Here is a 20,330-nt window from a genome sequence, read left to right on the forward strand (position 1 = left end):
TGCGGGCCGTTTGATATTTTTTCCAGTTCTCTAAGCTTTTACATTTAAACCAATTTTTATAACATAACTTCTTATATTTTATCTTTTCTTGCACATTATTATTCCACCACTAACTATTTTTATTTGTAAATATTTTTTCTTTTGATTCTCTAAGCACATTTTTTGCTACTTATTTAATAGTGTTTGTTACTTTATCCCAGATCACATTTGCTTCTTCATGAATATCTCAAATTTTGAAATCTTGAATTTTACTCATAAAAAGAATTTTAATTTGTGTCTTTTAAGTTGTAATTAATCTTCATGAATATCCCAAATTAAGATGGAGAAAACATCCAAGTGCAAAATTATAAACCACAAAAGGAACGACCACAAAAATTACAAGATTAGGTAGTGTATGAAAAGAAAATATGCATACCACAACGTATTAACTGTCTAAACATTTCATAGACTTAACAAAATTCAACATTCTCAAGATGTACTTAAGAAACATTGGATCACCTTATAATTATCAAAATATTGCTACTTTATCCATTAATACAACAGGGGAAGTCAATATTATTTATAATAATGACGGGACATGTGGAATGAAATAGACAATAAAATTCAGGATAATTATGATGATTCCGATATAACATAAATTTCCGTATACCTAAGCCACAGTAAAGAAATTCACTAAATATACATTAACAGACCAATCCAGATGACTGACAGTAAAAGAAAAAACAGACTAGTAAATAGGAGACCTTCTATACCAGTCCGCAAAAAGAAATGGAAGGGAGGAGTGGGAAAATATAACAGCAGCTCAAGGAATATTGGATATGTAAATCCATAATCAAAAAAATTTATCAATGATTGGAGAATGTTTAACTAAAAAAAAAGGATTCTTTAAACTTACAGTTTTAGGATTTGGGTCAAGAATTCTGCTTATCAACGACTTGGTGCCAACAGAAAACCATGTAGGATAAGAAAATTCAGCAGCATTAATCTGCAAAATATAACTTACAATAACTACAACTATCAAAACATAATTTCAAAATCAGAAAGGTTACAGAGTATGCAACAATATCTCTTTCTCTTTGAATTTGAAATGAAGAAGGCAATATCACGTAAGAAAAGAGGAAATATAATATAGACAATCGGGTCATGAAAAAAATATTCTCTTGATGCATTCACGACTTAGAAAAAAAGGTTAATCCACTTCCAAAGTTAAGCTAGATACCAAGACAAATTAAAAAAATTTCAGTCAAGTAACTTACCAATATGAAAAAACCAAAATGCTTTAAAAATGCTTTTGATGCTTTTAAATTTACTTTGTCCCTACATTCCTATTAAGAGTTACTTAAGTTGTTAGCTCTAATTTTCATAAATATTTTTTTTTGCGTAGCTTCTATATATGGGACTAAATTTTTTTCATAAATATTTTTTGCATAGCTTCTTGAATATATAAGATATTTTTTAACACTGTTATTGTCAGTCATAAGCCCGGATGTGAAAAATGGAGGGTTGCGTTAGGGAGTCGACAACTAGCATAAAACTTGTTGAAAAAATCATGACATGAATGTTTCTGATCATTGTGTAAGTGTTAGGGCGTCCCCTGGAAGTGACGTGTTGTATGGTCTGAATACAATGAAGTGTGTCAGGGTCGCTACACCGGCGTCTGGGTTTAGTGTCAAATAAGCAAGGGTTCCCACAATACAGATGGACACAGCTAAAGAAGTTAGTCCATAAAACTAAAATTAGGATAGGATCTTAGAATATAGGTACTCTCACTGGTAAATTAATGGAATTAGTTGATATTATGATTCATAAAAAGATAAATAACTTATGTGTTCAAGAAACTACATGGGTTGGAGAAAAGTCTAGGGAGATTGATAACTTAGTAAACTTCGGTATTCAGGTAAGACTCGCACTAGAAATGGGTGTAGGTGTAATTATAGATAAGCGTTTAAAAGATAAGTTCATAAAAATTAATAGAGTTTGAGATAGAATTATAGCCCTTAAGATTATTGTTGATACTAAGATTTTTAAAATTATAAGTGTTTATGTTCCTCAAGTAGGTTAGATGTAGGTTCTAAAAATAAATTCTAGAATGACTTAGAAGACTTAATAGAAATGACACCGCTTGAAGAAATATTTTTTATTGGAGGAGATTTAAATGGGCATGTCGTTAGAGAGGTAGAATATTTTAGAAATATTCATGGCGGTTACGGTTTTGGAGTGATTAATGAAAAAGATAGAGCTATATTAGATTTTTTTTTAGCGCGCGATTTTGTTATTGCTAATATTTTATTCAAGAAAAGAGATAAACATATTATTAAATATAAGAATGGATCTAATAAAACATAAATTTATTATTTTCTTATGAGAAGAAAATATCGTCAAGAATGTAAAGATTGTAAGGTCATTCCAAGTGAGGATTTAAGTACTAAACATCGATTAATAGTTATAGATTTTAAGATGAAGGGTTGTAAAATAAAGAATATTAAGTATCATCATCATAGAATTAGATGTGGGTACCTAAAAGACACAAATAAAATTATTTTTATGAGTAATATTCAAGATTTCAAAATTTGAGATGTTCATAAAGAAGCAAATTTTATGTGGGATAAGCAAGTAGAAAAAGTTATACTTGGATAATCAAAAGAAAAAGTTTCTATAAATAAAAATAGTTGGTGATGGTATAATAATGTGCAAGAGAAGATAAAATATCAGAAGTTATGTTAGAAAAATTGGTTTAAATGTAAAAGTTCATAAAACTGAGAAAAATATCAAAAGACCTGTAGGGAGTCTAAAAGAACAATTTGTGACTTTAAAAATTCTATTTTTAATTATCTTTATAATAGATTAGATACTAAGGAGTGTGAAAAATATATGTATAAACTAGTCAAACAAAGAGAGAAGAAAAGTAATGATTTAACTCAAGTAAAATGTATTAAAGATAAAAATCAAAAAGTGTTTTTCTTAAAAAAAATTAATAATATCGTTAATAATAATAAAATATTTCATTTTTACAGTCGCATTAGTAAAAAAGAAGTTGAGGTGGATTTAAAGAAAACGAAAGGTGGAAAGTCCGTTGGACCTTATGTATCCCAATTGAAGTGTTAAAATACTTTGGAGATTTGGGAGTTTCTTGGCTTACTAAACTCTATAATATTCTTTTAAAAACTAAAAGGATGCCTGAGGAGTGGAGGAAGAGTATTTTGTTCCCCATTTTTAAGAATAAAGGGGATACACAAAAGTGTGCAAATTATAGAGGAATTAGGTTGTTGTGTCATACTTTAAAATTATGGGAGAGAGTAATTGAACATAGGTTAAGACGTATTAAAAAGATTTCTCATAATCAATTTGGAATTATGCTGGGCAAGTCTACCATGGAAGCTATACATTTGTTGTGGTTTGATAAAGAAGTTGAGAGATAATAAGGAGTAGATAAGAAGGTGGATCTACATATGATTTTATTGATTTAGAAAAAGCTTACGATAAGGTTACAAGAGATATCCTTTGAAGAGTTCATGAGAAGAAAGGTGTTGATATGACTTATATTCAAGTCATTAAGTATATATATATAAGAGTTGTGACTTGTGTTCGAATAGGAGGATTGACCAAATATTTTCCTATTTATTGTGGTTTACATCAGGGATCGACTTTCAGCCATATCTTTTTGCTTTAGTTATGGATGGTCTTACTAGACACTTACGGGAGGATGTACCTTGGTGTATGCTTTTTGTTGATGATATCCTTCTCATGGATAAGACAAGAAAAAAAGCTCAGAAAAAACTTAAATTATGGAGGTCTATCTTGGGGTCTAAAGGCCTTCATTTGAGTAGAACTAAAACTGAATACATGGAATGTAATTTTAGTAGTAGTAGCTCTAGTGACAGAAATGTAACAATAGGTGATCAAATTATTAAAAGGTGTGAACACTTTAGATATCTCAGGTCTATTGTTTAATGTGATAGTGATATTGATGGGGATGTTATTAGTAGAATTCAAGTTGGTTGGTTGAAGTGGAGGAATGTTTCAGGCCTATTGTGTGATAGAAAAGTGTTGTTTAGACTAGAAGAAAAATTTTATAAGATGGTGATGAGACCTGCAATGCTCTACAGCGCTAAATATTGGCCTTTAAAAGAGAAAACATAAAACTACGTTAAGTGTTGCCGAGATGAAAATGATTAGGTGGATGAGTGGCTTTACACTTAAAGATAATGTCCAAATGAATATATCTAAATGAATATATCTGTGATAGGGTTAGGGTTGATATAGCTCCAGTGACGGACAAAATTAGAGAGAGTCGTCTTAGATGTTTTGGTCACATTAAACATCAACCACCTGATGATCCGATTAGAAGAATAGACGTTTTAGATTTGAATTATGTTAAGAAAGGAAGAGGCAGACCTCGACAGACTTGGGCATGTTGTAATAAAATGATCTTAATTTATTAGAATTAAATGAAAATATGACACTAAATAGGATGCAATCGAGAAAATGATTCATGTAGCCGACCCCACTTAAAGGGATAAAGGTTTTGTTGTTGTTGTTCTATATATAAGACTAACTCTTTTATCATAGACCTCAACATTAATTTTAATTAGACATCTTTTGATGCATCTTCTCCTTGCCAATATACATTCACAAAATACCCTACTTGAATTTGTGAGGAATTTGAGAAAATCAAATAAACTCTCTAATTTTAGATTACTTGAAGAGGAAAAAAGGCAAAGTAAAACAAGTCCTAAAAAATAAAGATAGCGCACGAGCAACACCAAAATTGAAGTTGTTTGGCCACAGACATGCGCCCAATATACATGACTTGATTTACAGATTCGTTATTACACTTCCAGTGGTTGCAAACCTGAAAATATAAATGTTTTTTTTTCAGAAAATTGGTGGGAAAAGAAAAGAAAAGAGAGGATAAATTTGTCAAGGAGGTTGAGATAAACAAAAAAAGGTTGGGAAAAGATGTGCTAGCAAAGGTCCAAAAAAGATTTGATGAAAGCATCAATGTTCTGGAAATTGTGCATATAAGAGCTACACTAGATGGTTAAGAATAGGTGTCAAGCGCTAGGCATAGATGGCTGAGCATAAGGCATTGCAAAGAGGTTGCAAAGTGATGTCATAAGAACAAGTCAAGCAATGCATGCAAGTTTTGTGTATATCTGCGAAGATATCAGTAAACACGATCTCTAAGAGTAAATACATGTGGTTGAGTACAATTATGCGGTAGTTGTGGTGTCCATGTAAGTATCCTATGTTGACCTTCGTGCAATCTCCACAAAGTCAATTCAATTAAATACAACATCACCGACAAGCTATGGATGCAGCAACACATGAAAACTATTAAACACTACTCGAGCACAACTAAAGTTCTTCATTTGCCTCTTATTTTTTTTGAAATGGAATGTGCAATGCGCTCAATGTATCAAAATTATCTAAAAATTGACACTTACATTGTTATGAAAAATAGATGAAAAATTCACATGAAAATCAAGACGAGAATTTGAAATGCTAGAAGGAAGAAAATTCATGCAACAAAAGTTTAAAACAAGTGAAGCGATGACATCAATTTGATGTGCTCGAACGGCAATATTTTTTTTATATTTTTATTTTTATTTTGGTGAGAAAGGATTGTTAGACACAAACAAATTATTCCAAAGTATATGAAAGATATATAATTTAATATTTGTTAGTAGTATCATTTAGAATTTAAAGTAAACCTTATATATATATATATATATATATAATCACATAGAGTTAACATGAAATAATTTGAGGGTGAATTCTGACCGCAAGACTCTCAGCATAGATAGGCATAGATTTAGGCTAAAACCTTTAAAACCCATCATCAAATCTTATTGAAATCAATTAAAACATTAGTGGCTGTGAGTGATCAATTGACACTCCCAAAGAAGAAATACGTCAATCACATCTTCTAAGTCAGCTAAGCCACCCTTGGAAGTTATTTCCCATGATAGAAGAGAGATTAATCCCAAATGGCCGCTAAAACCATCATTAACTTTATAATGCAATACGACCCCATATTGAACCCATTGATTTATCTAGGTTAGACTCATCTTAGACTGACACAAAACTTGAATGGATTGCACCTCACACTTTTAAGAGCCACTTCTTGTAAATTCAAATCTAAGTAGATTCACCCAAGCCCCTCCAATCATGCCAAAATCAAATTGATAAATTCACACTTTGGGTTTTTTTAAAACCAATTTGAAATTATACATGAACCAATTAAGCTTAGCCTTACTCATAGAGGAACATAGCTACCTAGGAAAATCCTTGCTTGGGCTTAGTAAGCTAGGCAACCCATGCATCGCCATGGTCAAGCAGGGCTGACCCCAGAACCCAAACTATTATGGAAACCATTCAACACGAACTCATTGGAGCCTTTCATAAGAGAGATGGTGGCGACAAGGTTAAGCTTGGTGTGTCTATGGAGGTGGATGAGCTTGGCAAGGAGATTGAAGCTGTAGTTGAGGTAGCCAGCATCTTGGATAGTAGTGACTTGCAGATCGTGGGCTCCGTCATAGGAGCATGTGACCGTGGTGCAACTACAACACTCATAGAAGCCTATTTATTCTGAAAAAGAAAAAAAAAAACTGTATGGAAGCCAATTTATTATCCCGTGGCACAGGCGCAGCACCCTTCGTGTGGTAGATAAAGATGCCAATGGTTTACTTTCTGGCACTACAGGCGAAGAGCCGCAGCCTTCGCAGCTGATACAGATGGGACACATCCCGCCAGCATAAGCCCAGATGAGGGCCACAGGTACTCCAGGCAGTATGCCACATTAGACTAAGTCTCCAACCAAAAGAGAGAGCAGAAAAAATTGTAAAATACTTGGGACAAATCATGAGTGTGGACTGCATTGAAGTAAGTATTGTCCTACCAACTAGTGATCAAATGGATGTATATTCAGATGGTAACCGAGACTCCGTATTGAGTAGTTATAGGAGATACCTGCCAGAAGCTGTATAACCACCTGTGTCTATGGGAATAACATACTAGAGCGGTGCTTATGCACACAAACTGTTCGACAGAATGGCTCTTCGCATTCCCCTAGCAGCAGCAAGCAGAACAGCACTCAAAAACTCTTTGGCAGAGGGCAAAACAGATCTCACACACCTGGAAAGCCGGTGACAGCAACTGCTCAGCAGGAGAAACATAGTGGCAGCAACTTAAAAGCCATTATGACCAGAATTCCAACTAAGCCTTGAGATAAGTGGACTGGTGCATTGCAAAGACCTGAACACATCAAAATTGATGAGATGGTTGACTTGAATAGCCTCTCTAATTAAGGAATTACAGTCTCTCTTGACCAGGAATCAATGAAAGCAAATCTGAGCCAGTTGGAGAGGGCGTTTGTTTGCAAGCTCCTTGGATGTCAACTCCCATATATGATACTCAACAATGAGCTATGCCATAGGTGGTTGCATTTTGGAGTATTCCAACATTTTATGGTTAGCCAACAATGCCTTTTTATGTATATTTAAAATATTTGAAGCAAGGGATGTTGCGCTCGAGGGTGGCCATGGATGTTGGCCAGTGTTTATACAAATTCTATGTAGGGATTCTCCTCGCCACTGTGGGTAAGATTCTCACACTTCTCGCTCCTCTAATTGGGACAACTAGAATATCATCTGTATTGCTACAATGCTTGGCCAACAAATGTGGTTAGATGACCAAACAAGTAACTAGGATAAGTTTGTGTCCAAATGGACCTCTTAAGTTGCCTACTGGAGTCTGGATACAAGGTGTCATATGAGTCAATTCAAACATTCAAGAATCCAAAATAACCTATTTAAGGTCGTATGAGTCAATGCAATGCTATACATAACCGACTCCAACTATGGATAGACCTAGGCTAGCACCACTAAGAATTGTCCAAGCCAATTTGATCCAAATGGGTTCACTCAAAACCAATAAACCAACCAAGCTGAGCCTATTTTTTAGCCAACTTACCCTACGATGTACAATTGACCTAATCTAAGCCCATGAATTACTACCCAAACCATACATGAGCTTATCAAAATTGCCTATGAGAGATAAAGCTGAGCTACCATGGATCTTGAACTGAACTGAGAGGATTGCCGCCTGCAATCATAGGCTCCATTAATTAAAGCATCGCAACAAATCATTGGGCGTGTCTCTAATCTTAAAACTAGATTGAACCAAATTAGCCTCCCCATGATAAATTTAAGGCGCATAGTTCACTAATTGTCCCTGCATTAGCATAATGAATCTGAATATCAACCAATAAATGCATGTTTTTTTCTTGAAAGGTAATAAATGCATGTTTTTTCGGTGTTTACAGCTTGACTATGCTTACTGCACATTCCTTAGAGGTTTCTCTACCATCCTCAATTTCTTCCCTAGGTCAATTGAGCAATTTATGTGGGAGCACAATAAGCTTTAGTAAGTAAAAGATGACTATTTCATCTCCAGAACAGCGGTGGGGAGTTGAAGCTCTTGTTGCTCAAACAACCTACATTTTGTCCAAATGAAATGTCTACATTCTCAAATGACTGATGAATAAGCTCTGGTAAGATTTTTCACTTGAAAACCTAGATCAATTCATAGAATTTCAAACATTTGTGAAAAAGATAATTGGGTGCTCCAGAAATTTGTTCCTTGCACTTCTAAGAGTGTGGCTCCACGTCAAATTATGAGAAATTTTGAATTGAAGATAATACATAACTCAGACTACTGCAAGGACTTTAAGATCTAGTTGTGTTCCCCATAGAAGCAAATCTTTATAATAAATTATCACTTCTGATGATGAGAGAAAACATAAGATTAAAACTAGTTGATATATATATTAAATGTTTAGCTCATGGTAGTAAGAAGTTTTTTTTTAAATTATTATTTTAGGAAGGGGAAATTTTATCATCTTTAGTTTATAGAGCAGATGCTAGGAAAAATGATGACAAAATCAATTAAATTCCTTTAGCTCCATCAACTTAGGTTATTTTGAAACATGCCAACTTAGTTAAAAGAGGAAGTCAACCCAACTTGACATAAGGATTATTGTCCCTAGCCACTGGCTATATCATTTAAGTGGCCTTCTAAACTTGAGTTGGTATTTGTATAAGGAAATAATTTTAAGTTAAACTTAACTAATAGAAAATTTTGTATCATATCAAATGCGCTCTATTATTCACCACTAAAAACTTGATTGGTGAATTTACAATAAAGAGAATAAATGTGTGTGTGTGTGTGTAATTTTAATATGAAATATTAATGAACCAAGAGTTTGCAATAAATTTGTAAATAAAACCATAATGTTCATCAAACATATTGTGAAACAAATAAATGTTCTTCGCTTCTTTTATAAACTTGATAAACAGACATATTACGTTTCTTTACATATTCTACTTCTTTTTTTGATGAATTCTTGTATAGGATGGACTAATCTACGGAACTTTATGCCCATGTTTATTTTTCAAGGAGAAGATAGAATAAATATAAAAAATTTATAAATATCATGAATAGTATGAAACATAAGTTTGTTTCGGGACAATAATGAATATATATATATATATATTGTGTGTGTGTGTGTGTTTGTGTTGGTGTAGTTCTTTAATGTTGTAGATTTGTGGATAGTGTAAGTGAAAAACTTAAAGTTTTCATTAGGGTTTAGGGATAGTGTAGATTTGTAGACCCTAAACCCTAAACATTTCATATTCTTTTGAATTTAGTATGGCACTATAAATAAATTGATGATCCAAAATTTTTGACGGATAAATATTAATTTTTTTTTGTGCAAAAAATATTTTAAATATGTAAAATGTAATAGAAATAAATATTGTATCCCTCCCACTGTTCTACTACAACTCCTAGAATTAATATGCAGTATAGATTATAAAGATTAGGATGTGACACTTGGCCTTATTGAGAAAGGTGTTCCATAATGAAACACATTTGCACGGTTAATTCAACACAAATCTGAGCTCTGCATCCAGATCAAATTCGACTTTTTTCGGAACTAAGACGGCTTAATCTATTTGAGGTAAAGTAAGAACAACAAAGATGTTACCCAACTAAAACAACAGACACTCAAGTAGGTTCAAATTACGCATGCATAGCATTTCAATGTGCAGCAAAAAGAGAGTAATGCAAGTTTAGAGTATAAATAAAAAATGTCAAACTGAAGAGCAAATAGTAGCTAGCCTTTCTATACAAGGTTGAAAGATCGGCTTCATCAAAAGGAAGGTAGCCGGCCATCAACACATAAAGTATGACTCCACATGACCACAAATCAGCTGCAGAACCAACATAACCTTGGTGGCTGAGAACCTATAATCGGTAAATGCCTTTTCATTGACCTTTACAAAATAGACAATTGGATTTTTCTTGTAAATATATCAATCAAATCAGACATACATGATAACAAAACTACTAAGTAAAGGACCACGCTATGATCTAACCCAAAGTGCAGATGACTTCCAATTATTCATCACAAAGAAGATACGAAGACCTGGAAAATGAACCTAAAAAGGAATCTAAAGCTAAAGAGTACCTCAGGTGCAACATAATTTGGTGTACCGCATGTTGTATGAAGAAGACCAACCCCCTAAAACAAAAAACAGTGCATAACAAACAATAAATTAACAAAAAAATGGAAGATTTCACTATGTCAAAGTATAGTTTCCGCGTTGACAATAAAAAAAAATACTCAAAAATATAAAATAAAACAACTAAAACTTACCTGCTGAGGCAATGCGCTTAATCCAAAATCTGAAACTTTCAAGTTCCCATGTGAATCAAGAAGAAGATTCTCAGGCTGCACATGTAACTTTGAATTTATTAGTCTAAAAAACTATACCAAAGTGCAAGGCAAACCAATTACACAAGCAAACTGCCAACCTTCAAATCCCTGTGGAAGACGCCCCTACTGTGACAATAATCAACTGCGTCAATGAGTTGCTGAAAATATTGCCTGCTTTCATTCTCAGGAAGCTTTCCTCGGTAAACCTGAAGGTTTCAAGGTGCAATTGACAGATACGATTATATTAAAGGGATTATATGACAGTCACTTAACGAACATGGAAATTTGTATATACCAGAAAAGTGAAATTTAACTCCCCTAATTCAATCAAAATCATAATAGATGATTTACAGGGTACCAAAACTGCAGGAGATGTTAGAATAGTTCCAACAGCACAAAATTGTAGACTATCAGAGCATCAAAAGCTTTATACCATCAAAAGTTTCAGATGCGTAACAACAAGGTGCTTAGTAACAAACAGTTCACTAGAAAATGCTTGACTTCCTGATAAATTTCCTTCTTAAGCTGTATACACGGTTTGTGTTAGCAAAATATAGGGAGCTCCAGTTGTTGATAAAGGGATTTGAAGTAGAATGCTAATAAGGATTAAACTGCAGCTTTTCTCATTCATTTACCCTTTGCAAAGTTATTAAACTTCATAATGTACAATCGTAAAAAGCAATTGAAATGTTTAATGAATCATGGCCAGACAAAATATACGGGCAACATAAGTGGAAAATGTACCACAAGCAGATTCAATGGAATTCCAAGCCTGTAGCAGGGAGCAGATACAAGTTCACGACAAACTGACCTAAAATATCCAAAATCCCTGGTTATTTCACCAACCAAACTACTTCATTGCACCCAAAACCCCAACCAATCGTTCAAATTGTCGCACAAGAAAAGGCAAAAGTTTGCCACAAACACAGAAAAATAAATGTCATCCGTGCAAGCAAAAATATTCTAAAATTGGGGAGAATAATAATAATTAGAAAATTTTAATTAATTAAAAAGTTATCATTATAATATTTTTATTTAGAAAATTTATTAGATATAATAATAAACTAATTTTATGTTTTTTGTAAAAAAATGTGCTTGGAAAATAAATTATATGTGAAATAGGGTGTTTTAGAGCCCCCATACTTTCTTCCAATCAAGAGAATAATAATTACTTTTCTTATCATCCACAATGAATTATTGACCCAATCACAGCATCAATCCATCATCAAATATTTAGCTCAGTTAGAGAAGAGTTCTTGAAAAAAGAAAGAGCTAATATAAAACAAGAATGTCAATTTCAAGGCATCATATCTATGAAGAAAAAAAAGTCTATTAATTATTATTAATGTATAAACTTTACAAAGCAAGAGAAGGCTTTAAACATTTCCTAAATGGCAAGATTGTGATCAAGGAGTAATATAATTAACTTCTTTGAGATTTTTTAAAGGTTTTATATTATTTAGAGAAATTTCAAGCATGGTCAAGCCTTACAACAAAAAATCTTGGAAATTCAGTATTTTTTCTTTCCTCCACAAAAGGTGATGCCTCCCTTCTTTGGAATGGCTTTCCTAAGCATGATAATTTTGTCACAGTAGACTTCCTCTCTCTCCTTAATTGGTGGCGTCTCTCGAAATAAGAATGATGCTCGAAATAAAAAATAGTTTGAAAAGTTTAAATGGAGAAAATTACTACTGAAATTTAAAATTAAACAACACTCTCTCCTTTAAATAACATTCTCCATAAAACAAAGCATAAATTATGAATTTAAGCTAATAAAACAATATTGGAGGAAATTTAAATTTTAAAAATAAATTTACTTTTCTTATCATCCTTTAAATAACATTCCCCATAAAACAAAGCCCAATGAAAGCCTTTATTGAATTATTTTATTCTTATAGATTCCATTTATTGACCATAAATATGTAACAGATTTGCAATAGAAAGCAAGTTTAGATGTTAAGATGTAAAATGCTTAGGCATTTTTTTTGGGTAGAGCTTGATGGTTTTCCTAAAAGAACTTTTGGTGAAATGCCCATGAAATATTATTTTATATTTTATCTTAATTATGAAGGAAACAGACAATTTTATTTCATGGTTGTATTTCTTTTTCACTGTTTTATCATTGTGTTATCTCCACCCTCTACCATCCACCAATCCATTTCTTATGTATCTAGCCTAGTCCTCCACTCTTTATTCACCATTGCCAACATTCACTCTTAGCATGTCTTCATTCTCCACCACCTTCAATCCCTTATCATCTTTACTGACTACTTTCCCACTTAGAAAATGTACAAATGCTTCCATCCCCCATGAGAAAGTTGTGTCGGATGATGTCACTTCCAATGAAGAAGATTTCTATTTTATGCTACTTACCCCAAGGAGAAATATCATTCATAAATTTTTTTTTCTCCAAAATTACTCTTCTTTAACCCTCATCCCAATGCACCAACCACTTCTAAAGTGAAGTACCGAAATCATCTTCCACTCAGCACACTATAAATTTACTTTAGGAAAAAGGCATCACAATCTATGTAAGTCCAATCAACCAAATATATTCATTCCACTAAATTAATTGAAGTAACCATTGACTCTGCAAGACAAAAGTACAAGAACTTCCATTGAGCATCCCATATATTTAATTTGATCATAGAAAAAATCTACACAATCACTAATCCTACCTTTCTAGCCTCCATACAATTTTATCCCTAAAATAATCAATGGGACTTTCAATAATATGAATTGGAATAAATTAATGAAGAAAAAAATGGAAGCTCTTTAAGAAAACAAAACATGAGAATTAGTGATACTAATAGAAAGGGAAAAAAAAAGTAGAATGCGTATGAGTTTTTAATATAAAAAATCTAATGGCTCACTAGAAATGTATAAATCCAAACTATTGGCCAAAGATTAAACCAAAATATATGAGATTGATTATTTTGAAATATTCTCTCAAGTTGTTAAATAAACATTGTTCAATTTTTTTTTATTAATAGTTAATAAGGATTAGAAATTACAACAAATTGATGTAAAGAATATTATACTGCATAGTAATCTAAGAAGAGAAAGGGTATATGGAGGTCTCACCATAATTTTGCTCCAAAAAAAAAACAAAAGGTATGTAAACTAAGAAAGAAATTTTGTATGAATTAAAGCAATCTCCCATAGCATTGTCTGAAAGGTTCGCCAAAGTGATGTTCAGCGTTGGACACGAATAAAGTTAAGGGGATCATACATTACTTATTAACACAACTTTAGTGGAAGTATTTGCACTAGTTTATATACATGCCATCTTCAAGATGGGTGGTGACTTGATAAAAATAGAGACTTTAAAGAAGAGAGCTGCTCCAAGAATTTAAGGTCAAAGAATTAGAAATGCTAAAATACTTCCTTAAAATTGAAACTAACCACTCTCAACATAGAATCTTTTCATATCACAACAATAATACATAAAAGAAATATTTAAAAAAATAGGTAAGTTGAGGTGCAAGCCTATGGAGACTCTCATGAAATTTAATCATGAGCTTTGATATATTCCAAAATTTGCAACATTAAGAAAAAAAGCTCCTATGAAAGACTTGTGAGAAGACAATTTAATTTGTGGCATACTAGACTTATAATGCTTCTGATGCTAGAATGTTAAGTTAAATCGCACAAAATCCTAAAGAATCATATCTAAAGGCAATGCAATGAATTTTATAATATCACGTAGCTTTAAATTATCCTGGAAGAGTTCAGAATTTAATGGAAAGGTCTTTTGAAGTTTTATTGTGATAGTAAGTCAAACATCAACAATATCAAAATCACATGCAACATGATACTAGCAACCACATTGAAGTTAATAGATATTTTATAAAACAAATACGGGATAGTGGTCTAATTTGTATTCTATTTGTTAACACAAAAATAAAAAACTTGCAAACACGCTGACCAAAAGATTACGGGCAACCTTCCAAAAAGTTATTAGGCATGTTTGGAATCTATAACATTCATTCATTCCCTCGAGGAGAGTTGAAACTAAGAGCCCTGAAATGACCCTAGTACTTGTCGTCAGTCCCAGATCCTTGCAGTCTGCCCCAATCCCTCATCAACTCCCATGTTGGTTTACACAGCTTCTAATCCCTCTTCAGCTCGCCAAATATTCATACCCTTTTGTTTGTGTGGTCAATTGTCATCTCACCATGTGATTATTGTTGCCACCTAACCAATCCATGAGCAGATTAACAGAAATTAAATTCTGCCAAGTTTTTACCTAAATTTCAACCCCTAAAATGTACACATTTCCTGCTAAAAACTGTCATAAACCTGTAAAAATCAACACAAATAATGGAATGAAACACTCGACATTCTCTGCGATCCTTTTCAATACTTAAAAAAATGTACTAATTCAAAGAAAAATTCTATCAGGATGAAAAATATGGAAGTTCCTTTGCTGAAGCCCAGAAACACTTTTTTGGATCCGCAGGTAATGATCAAATTTAAATTAAGAGAATTAATTCAAACGTAACACTATAAACACATGCAAGCAGAAAGGCTTACTATTTTATCAAAGAGTTCTCCTCCTGTGATAAGTTCGAGAATAATGTATATCTTTGTTCTGCTAGCCAAAACCTAAACCCACAGTGAGCATACACGCATCAGGAGACACTGGCTAAAAAAAGATAAGATTGCCTGAGAAACAAGCTAAATCATAGTAATATAATGGTCAAATAATATCATCAGAGAAAGAAGCATTTGGTAGCACACCTCATGCAGCCTGATAATGTTGGGATGCCTTACGATTTTCATAATGGAAATTTCCTTCCTGATCTGAGAACAAAAATTTAGGTCATGTATGGATCATTAAGGATGTTGAACAAAGTCGAGAACATGCGTACAAATGCAAAAAATTTAACAAAAAAAGGCATATGTACAAGTTCACACATAGTAGGTATCATACCCAAGCAATGTTAAAATCTACCAAAAGCATGAATGATATCGTTACAATAATAAGATTAAAAACATTAGGTTCTCAGAATATGCATGTACTAATCAGGGATCAAAACTTATTCTTTACTTGGAAATTAAAATTACACAAATATTATTTTAGAAATATATTCATTATCAAACTTCAGAAAATACAATTAATTATTTTTTTAATAAATTTTTCATGTGGAAAAACTAAATGGAATGTTGTAATTACATAAAATAGATAAGATAGGTAAGGTATAAATATTCAATTATCCATCTTTTGCAACTAACAACAAAAGAAAGATAGATCTTGGAGAATATATGCTGATAGAAAAATTAACAAAACCATCCTAGCAGGTTTATATATATATATATATGTGTGTGTGTGTGTGTGTGTGTGTGTGTGTGTGTGTGTGTGTGTGTGTGTGTGTGTGTGTGTGAGAGAGAGAGAGATTATAATTTCAGAAAATAATATTTTAATTTTGAAAAGGGTTTAGGGTTTAGGATTTAGACAATAGAAATTACTTAAAAATACTCTCAATTAAGATCAGTGGTTTTGTCTTCAAGATTGCAAGGTTTAGGTTTCTAAGGTTAAATATAAGAAAATCAAATGGAAAGGGTTCAAAAGAGGAATAGTTATTTTCAGGAGTTAATGGAGTGAGAGGTGGGAGATGTCACAGATCCCAGGGAAGCCCAGATAACACTTCAACTATCCTACGATTGGATCTTAACTCTAAAGAGACATCCTACACCTGGTTGTCTTAGTCTCGATCGTCGCTCCCCGTCCGCTTGCTTCCACAATCCGCTTCTAGGAAAAAACTACTCTAAGTTCCTCAATAAATCGATCATAAGTTCGGGATTGTGGTGTGTATAAATGTACAGTTATTAGGTCAGGGGCTCGCCACGGGGTACCTCTTAAACCGAGTGTCCTACTGTCCTCTAACCTAAAAATCCCCTGCAAGTTTATAGAAGCAACATGAATTATAAAAGGGAACATTCTACGAAACGTAGTAATCAGTGAACAACAATATTGCAGGAATGAACTATGTGTATATGCAGTAAAGTGTGCAATAATAAAAGTAAACGCTGTAAATGTAAAACAAACCTGTATACTTGGCGGGTCTGCGACACCTGAAAAAACTTAAAAAAAAGCGCCAGATGACCCACGATAACTCGAAGAAACCGTCGAAAACACGAGAAAAATTTGGAGAAAATCACGATTGCTCTACAAAAATCTCAACAAAATCGTTGGAAAACGCGCAAAAATCCAAGAAAAAAAAGAAAGTCGTAAGCATTCGGGTTGGGCTAGGCTCAAACATAGGTATTCTCAAGGGACTCTAAAGGCAACTATCGGTCACTCGTATGTATAGAGTTATACATTCATCTAGAATAGGTGTCCCACTCTACCAACTTGAGAGGGTACTCCTTAGCCCGACACCGGCAATTGACAAATGGAAAACCGAATTATATTACTTCAAATTTATATTTTTGGATGCATGTAAGAGAAAATAATATCTATTTTTGTAGTCAAAATACTTTTGTAAATAGCGTATTAATTCTTATCGTATATATTCTTATCATTTTTTATAAAATATGATTGTCCACAAGTCTAAGACCACAAACGACCTAAGAAGGCAAGGGTGTCCTGCTAGTCTGGTGTCGATGAATAATATTGTCATCCTACAATTCATCGGGTCCCTGGATTGGATCTCGATGTCGTAGGATGAATATTATTCCGCTCTACCACCGAATTTTTTATCATCAAGGTCTAAAACCCAAAAAAAGACCATCCAACTTACGACCTTGCTTGCTGGTTTCATATATAACAGATGATATATATGCACACTTATGTTTCGGACATAAGCGCCTAAAACTCAAACCGAAAAGCAAGAAAAGTAAACCGAAAAGCAAGAAATAAAAAATTAAAAGAAGATTAACCCGCCTCCAAAAATTAATTTAGAAAGGAAAGTCAAAGCGGTAGGATGGTTAACCTAAAATATTCAACAGGTGGGTCTCCTCGAATGCGCAATGAAATAGGGCATACTCACCAATGCTAGCCAAGGACATCCCCGGAAGGCACAATCCAGAAGTTTCCAAGTCACAACTAAACTTTCTCCAAATACCAAAAGGATTCTCTCTTTTTTTCTCTTTTCTTTTAATGCAATCAATCTGGCCAAGAGGATTAGGCTCTGAATTCTTTAATAGATCGTCCTCGAAAAGGGACATCTAAATTCTTCCAAACATAAGGATTAAAATATTTCAAGCCCTCAAACTAAAGCTTCCATGAGGTATGAACCCATACAAGCATTCTCGGGTACGGCCAGCCAGCCAACACAAAAAAGGAAACCATATAGATGCTCTCGGGTAGGGGCAGTCAGGATAAGCAGCCATAACAAGGCCCCACAGCTAAGGGCAGCAGGGGAACCAAATAGCCAAATAGATGCTCAGGGCTGGGGGGCAGCAGGGGAGCCACCAACCAACACCAAGAGAGCCCAAACTGTGGATTTTGTATAGGGACAGCAAGAAGATCACTAAAATCAACACAAAGAATGCCCAAACTGCATATTTCAAGTAGGGGCGGCAAAGGCACAATCAAAACAAACACAAAGAATGTCCAAACTGCATGTTTCGGGTAGGGGCAGCAAGGAACAGCCAAGCAGGACACAAGAAACCCAGTTGGGATGCTCACAGGCAGGGAGCAAACCAAAAAAAATGCCCACAGTCAAGGACAGCAGGGGAAGGGGGTAACAAGACAGTAGCCCATGCTCACGAGAAAAGCCCAATAAGGTTCTCCAATAGAACCATTAACCAAGAAGAAAATACGCCAAAGAATCAGCAATTCCACCATAAATATAAACACCCTCATATGATTTAAATAGAAGAGGCAACAAAGAGACAGTAAACAGAGCCCCAAAGCCAAACCTCCAAAAGCCCAAAAAATTGAATGAGAGCCACCTGAATATGCTTCGAATAGGGGGCAACAGAAGAGCTCAAAACAAAACCCCCAAAGTAAAATTTGCAAAAGCTTCAATGTTAAACCAACATAGCAAAGAAAACCGCAGCCCATGAGGCTAAAACAACCCTCAAGCCTCAACACAACAAAGAAAACAGCAGCCCAGGAGGCTAAAACAGCCCTTAAGCTCCAATGTTAAACCAACACAGCAAAGAAAACCGCAGCCCAAGAAGCTAAAACAACCCTCAAGCCTCAATGTCAAGATATAAATTTGATAAGAACACAAGAAGAAAATTTGTACATACGTAAGAGCTGAACCACGTCTTTTGCAAGCCTAACATCCTTAGCTAAATAGCATGAAGCATTTAAAACAGACCCAACAGGATCCCTAAAAGCCTACCAACTGATAGCAAGCTTAACATGAGATACCAGCTAAGGCAAACAACTACCTGCATCTATATATATATTCTCTCCCTTTTTTTTTAGAAACGAAGAAACTCGCTCAAACCCATGTCCAGCCTATGTCGAGCAGAGAAGAAGAGCAGAAGAGAGGAAACATACCTTGCTTGGGCCTTTGTAAACAACAAAGGAAAGCCACAGCACTCCCAAACTTCAAGCTCACAAGCACCTAGTCGAAAAACAATTTCCGCAGAGTCTCCCCAAGCTCCCAAAATTTGTAACCTCTCAACTCTCCCCCAACAGGGTCTTTATAGCAGAGGAGGGGAGGAGAGGAAGAGCGAAAGAGGGAGATAGCTAGGTCCAGCGCAAAGGAGTAAAGAGGAGACTTCGGCTGCCAGATCGAGAGAGAGTCGTGAGTCGTGGCCTCGTCTCAAAGATGAGGAGCGTTCGCCGGAGGATGGGGAGTTTTGGGAAGGAGGATAGAGCAGGGCAGCCGATGGTCTCAGGAAGAATATTCTCAGACAGAGGGTGTCAGGCGCAGAGCAAGAGGTCAACGAGTGAGAAGAAGCGGGAAAGAGAGTGAGGAGCGATTAGGGCTCGACGGACGGGCCCCTCTTAGGCCGAATGGAGAAGGCTCGATCGAATGGGCAGGTAGTGTGCATGAGTGTGAATTAGAGATTTAGCAAAATAAACTCCTCCCTATCCGACTATATAACACAAATATAACCCCTCCATAATATATATGATATTTAAATTTGCTCGATTTGCGCATCTCTCACTCGTGCACAAAATCATGTCGAAGTAGGAGTCCTTCCTAGCTAAATTTGACGTTTCAGACGCGTAGGCGTAGTTCGTTTCGTCATTCGGGGTCGTTCGGACGACTTCGTCGGCGGTCAGGTCGAAAACGCGTCAAATTCAAATTTCTTTAAAATTATCGCTCATGATCGATGGTAGAGCCTCCTACGGGTGCAGGTGATGTGAATTTCGATAATTTAGTGCATCGATGCGTGAATTGTGGTATTTGTGCATCGTGAGTGTGCGCAGACGACGCGAAAGGTTTCCTAAGGCTTTAGATCCTATGGGTACTCGACTCGAGCTTCATTGCGCTGGTTTTAATCGACTCAAATAATCGTTGAGGATTTAGAACTGGTCACATGAAACTGTGAGTCAAGAAGTGACTCGAATTTCTAGTTGGTGCAGGTCTCAGACTAGTCCTCTAAGAGAGTCGGTAGAAAACCCTAAGGCTAAATC

General features: G+C 34.6%; 1 protein-coding gene across 3 annotated transcripts in view; it reads right to left on the reverse strand.

Moving 5' to 3' along the window:
• LOC110033129 (CBL-interacting protein kinase 24) overlaps window positions 1-20,330 on the reverse strand; it is a 102,794-nt gene that overhangs the window by 71,117 nt on the left and 11,347 nt on the right. The window contains exons 2-8 of one of the 3 annotated variants that reach the window (XM_020737006.1): window positions 15,524-15,586; window positions 15,317-15,388; window positions 10,879-10,986; window positions 10,721-10,795; window positions 10,532-10,585; window positions 10,183-10,308; window positions 896-985 (exon numbers count right to left, since the gene is read on the reverse strand). In XM_020737006.1, coding sequence (XP_020592665.1) covers window positions 896-985; window positions 10,183-10,308; window positions 10,532-10,585; window positions 10,721-10,795; window positions 10,879-10,986; window positions 15,317-15,388; window positions 15,524-15,586 — 588 coding nt within the window. The remainder of the gene's footprint in view (window positions 1-895; window positions 986-10,182; window positions 10,309-10,531; window positions 10,586-10,720; window positions 10,796-10,878; window positions 10,987-15,316; window positions 15,389-15,523; window positions 15,587-20,330) is intronic. The other 2 variants (XM_020737007.1, XM_020737008.1) reach the window with 2 other exon arrangements.

This window comes from Phalaenopsis equestris, unplaced genomic scaffold (assembly GCF_001263595.1).
Source record: "Phalaenopsis equestris unplaced genomic scaffold, ASM126359v1 Scaffold001093, whole genome shotgun sequence".
Taxonomy (NCBI): domain Eukaryota; kingdom Viridiplantae; phylum Streptophyta; class Magnoliopsida; order Asparagales; family Orchidaceae; genus Phalaenopsis; species Phalaenopsis equestris.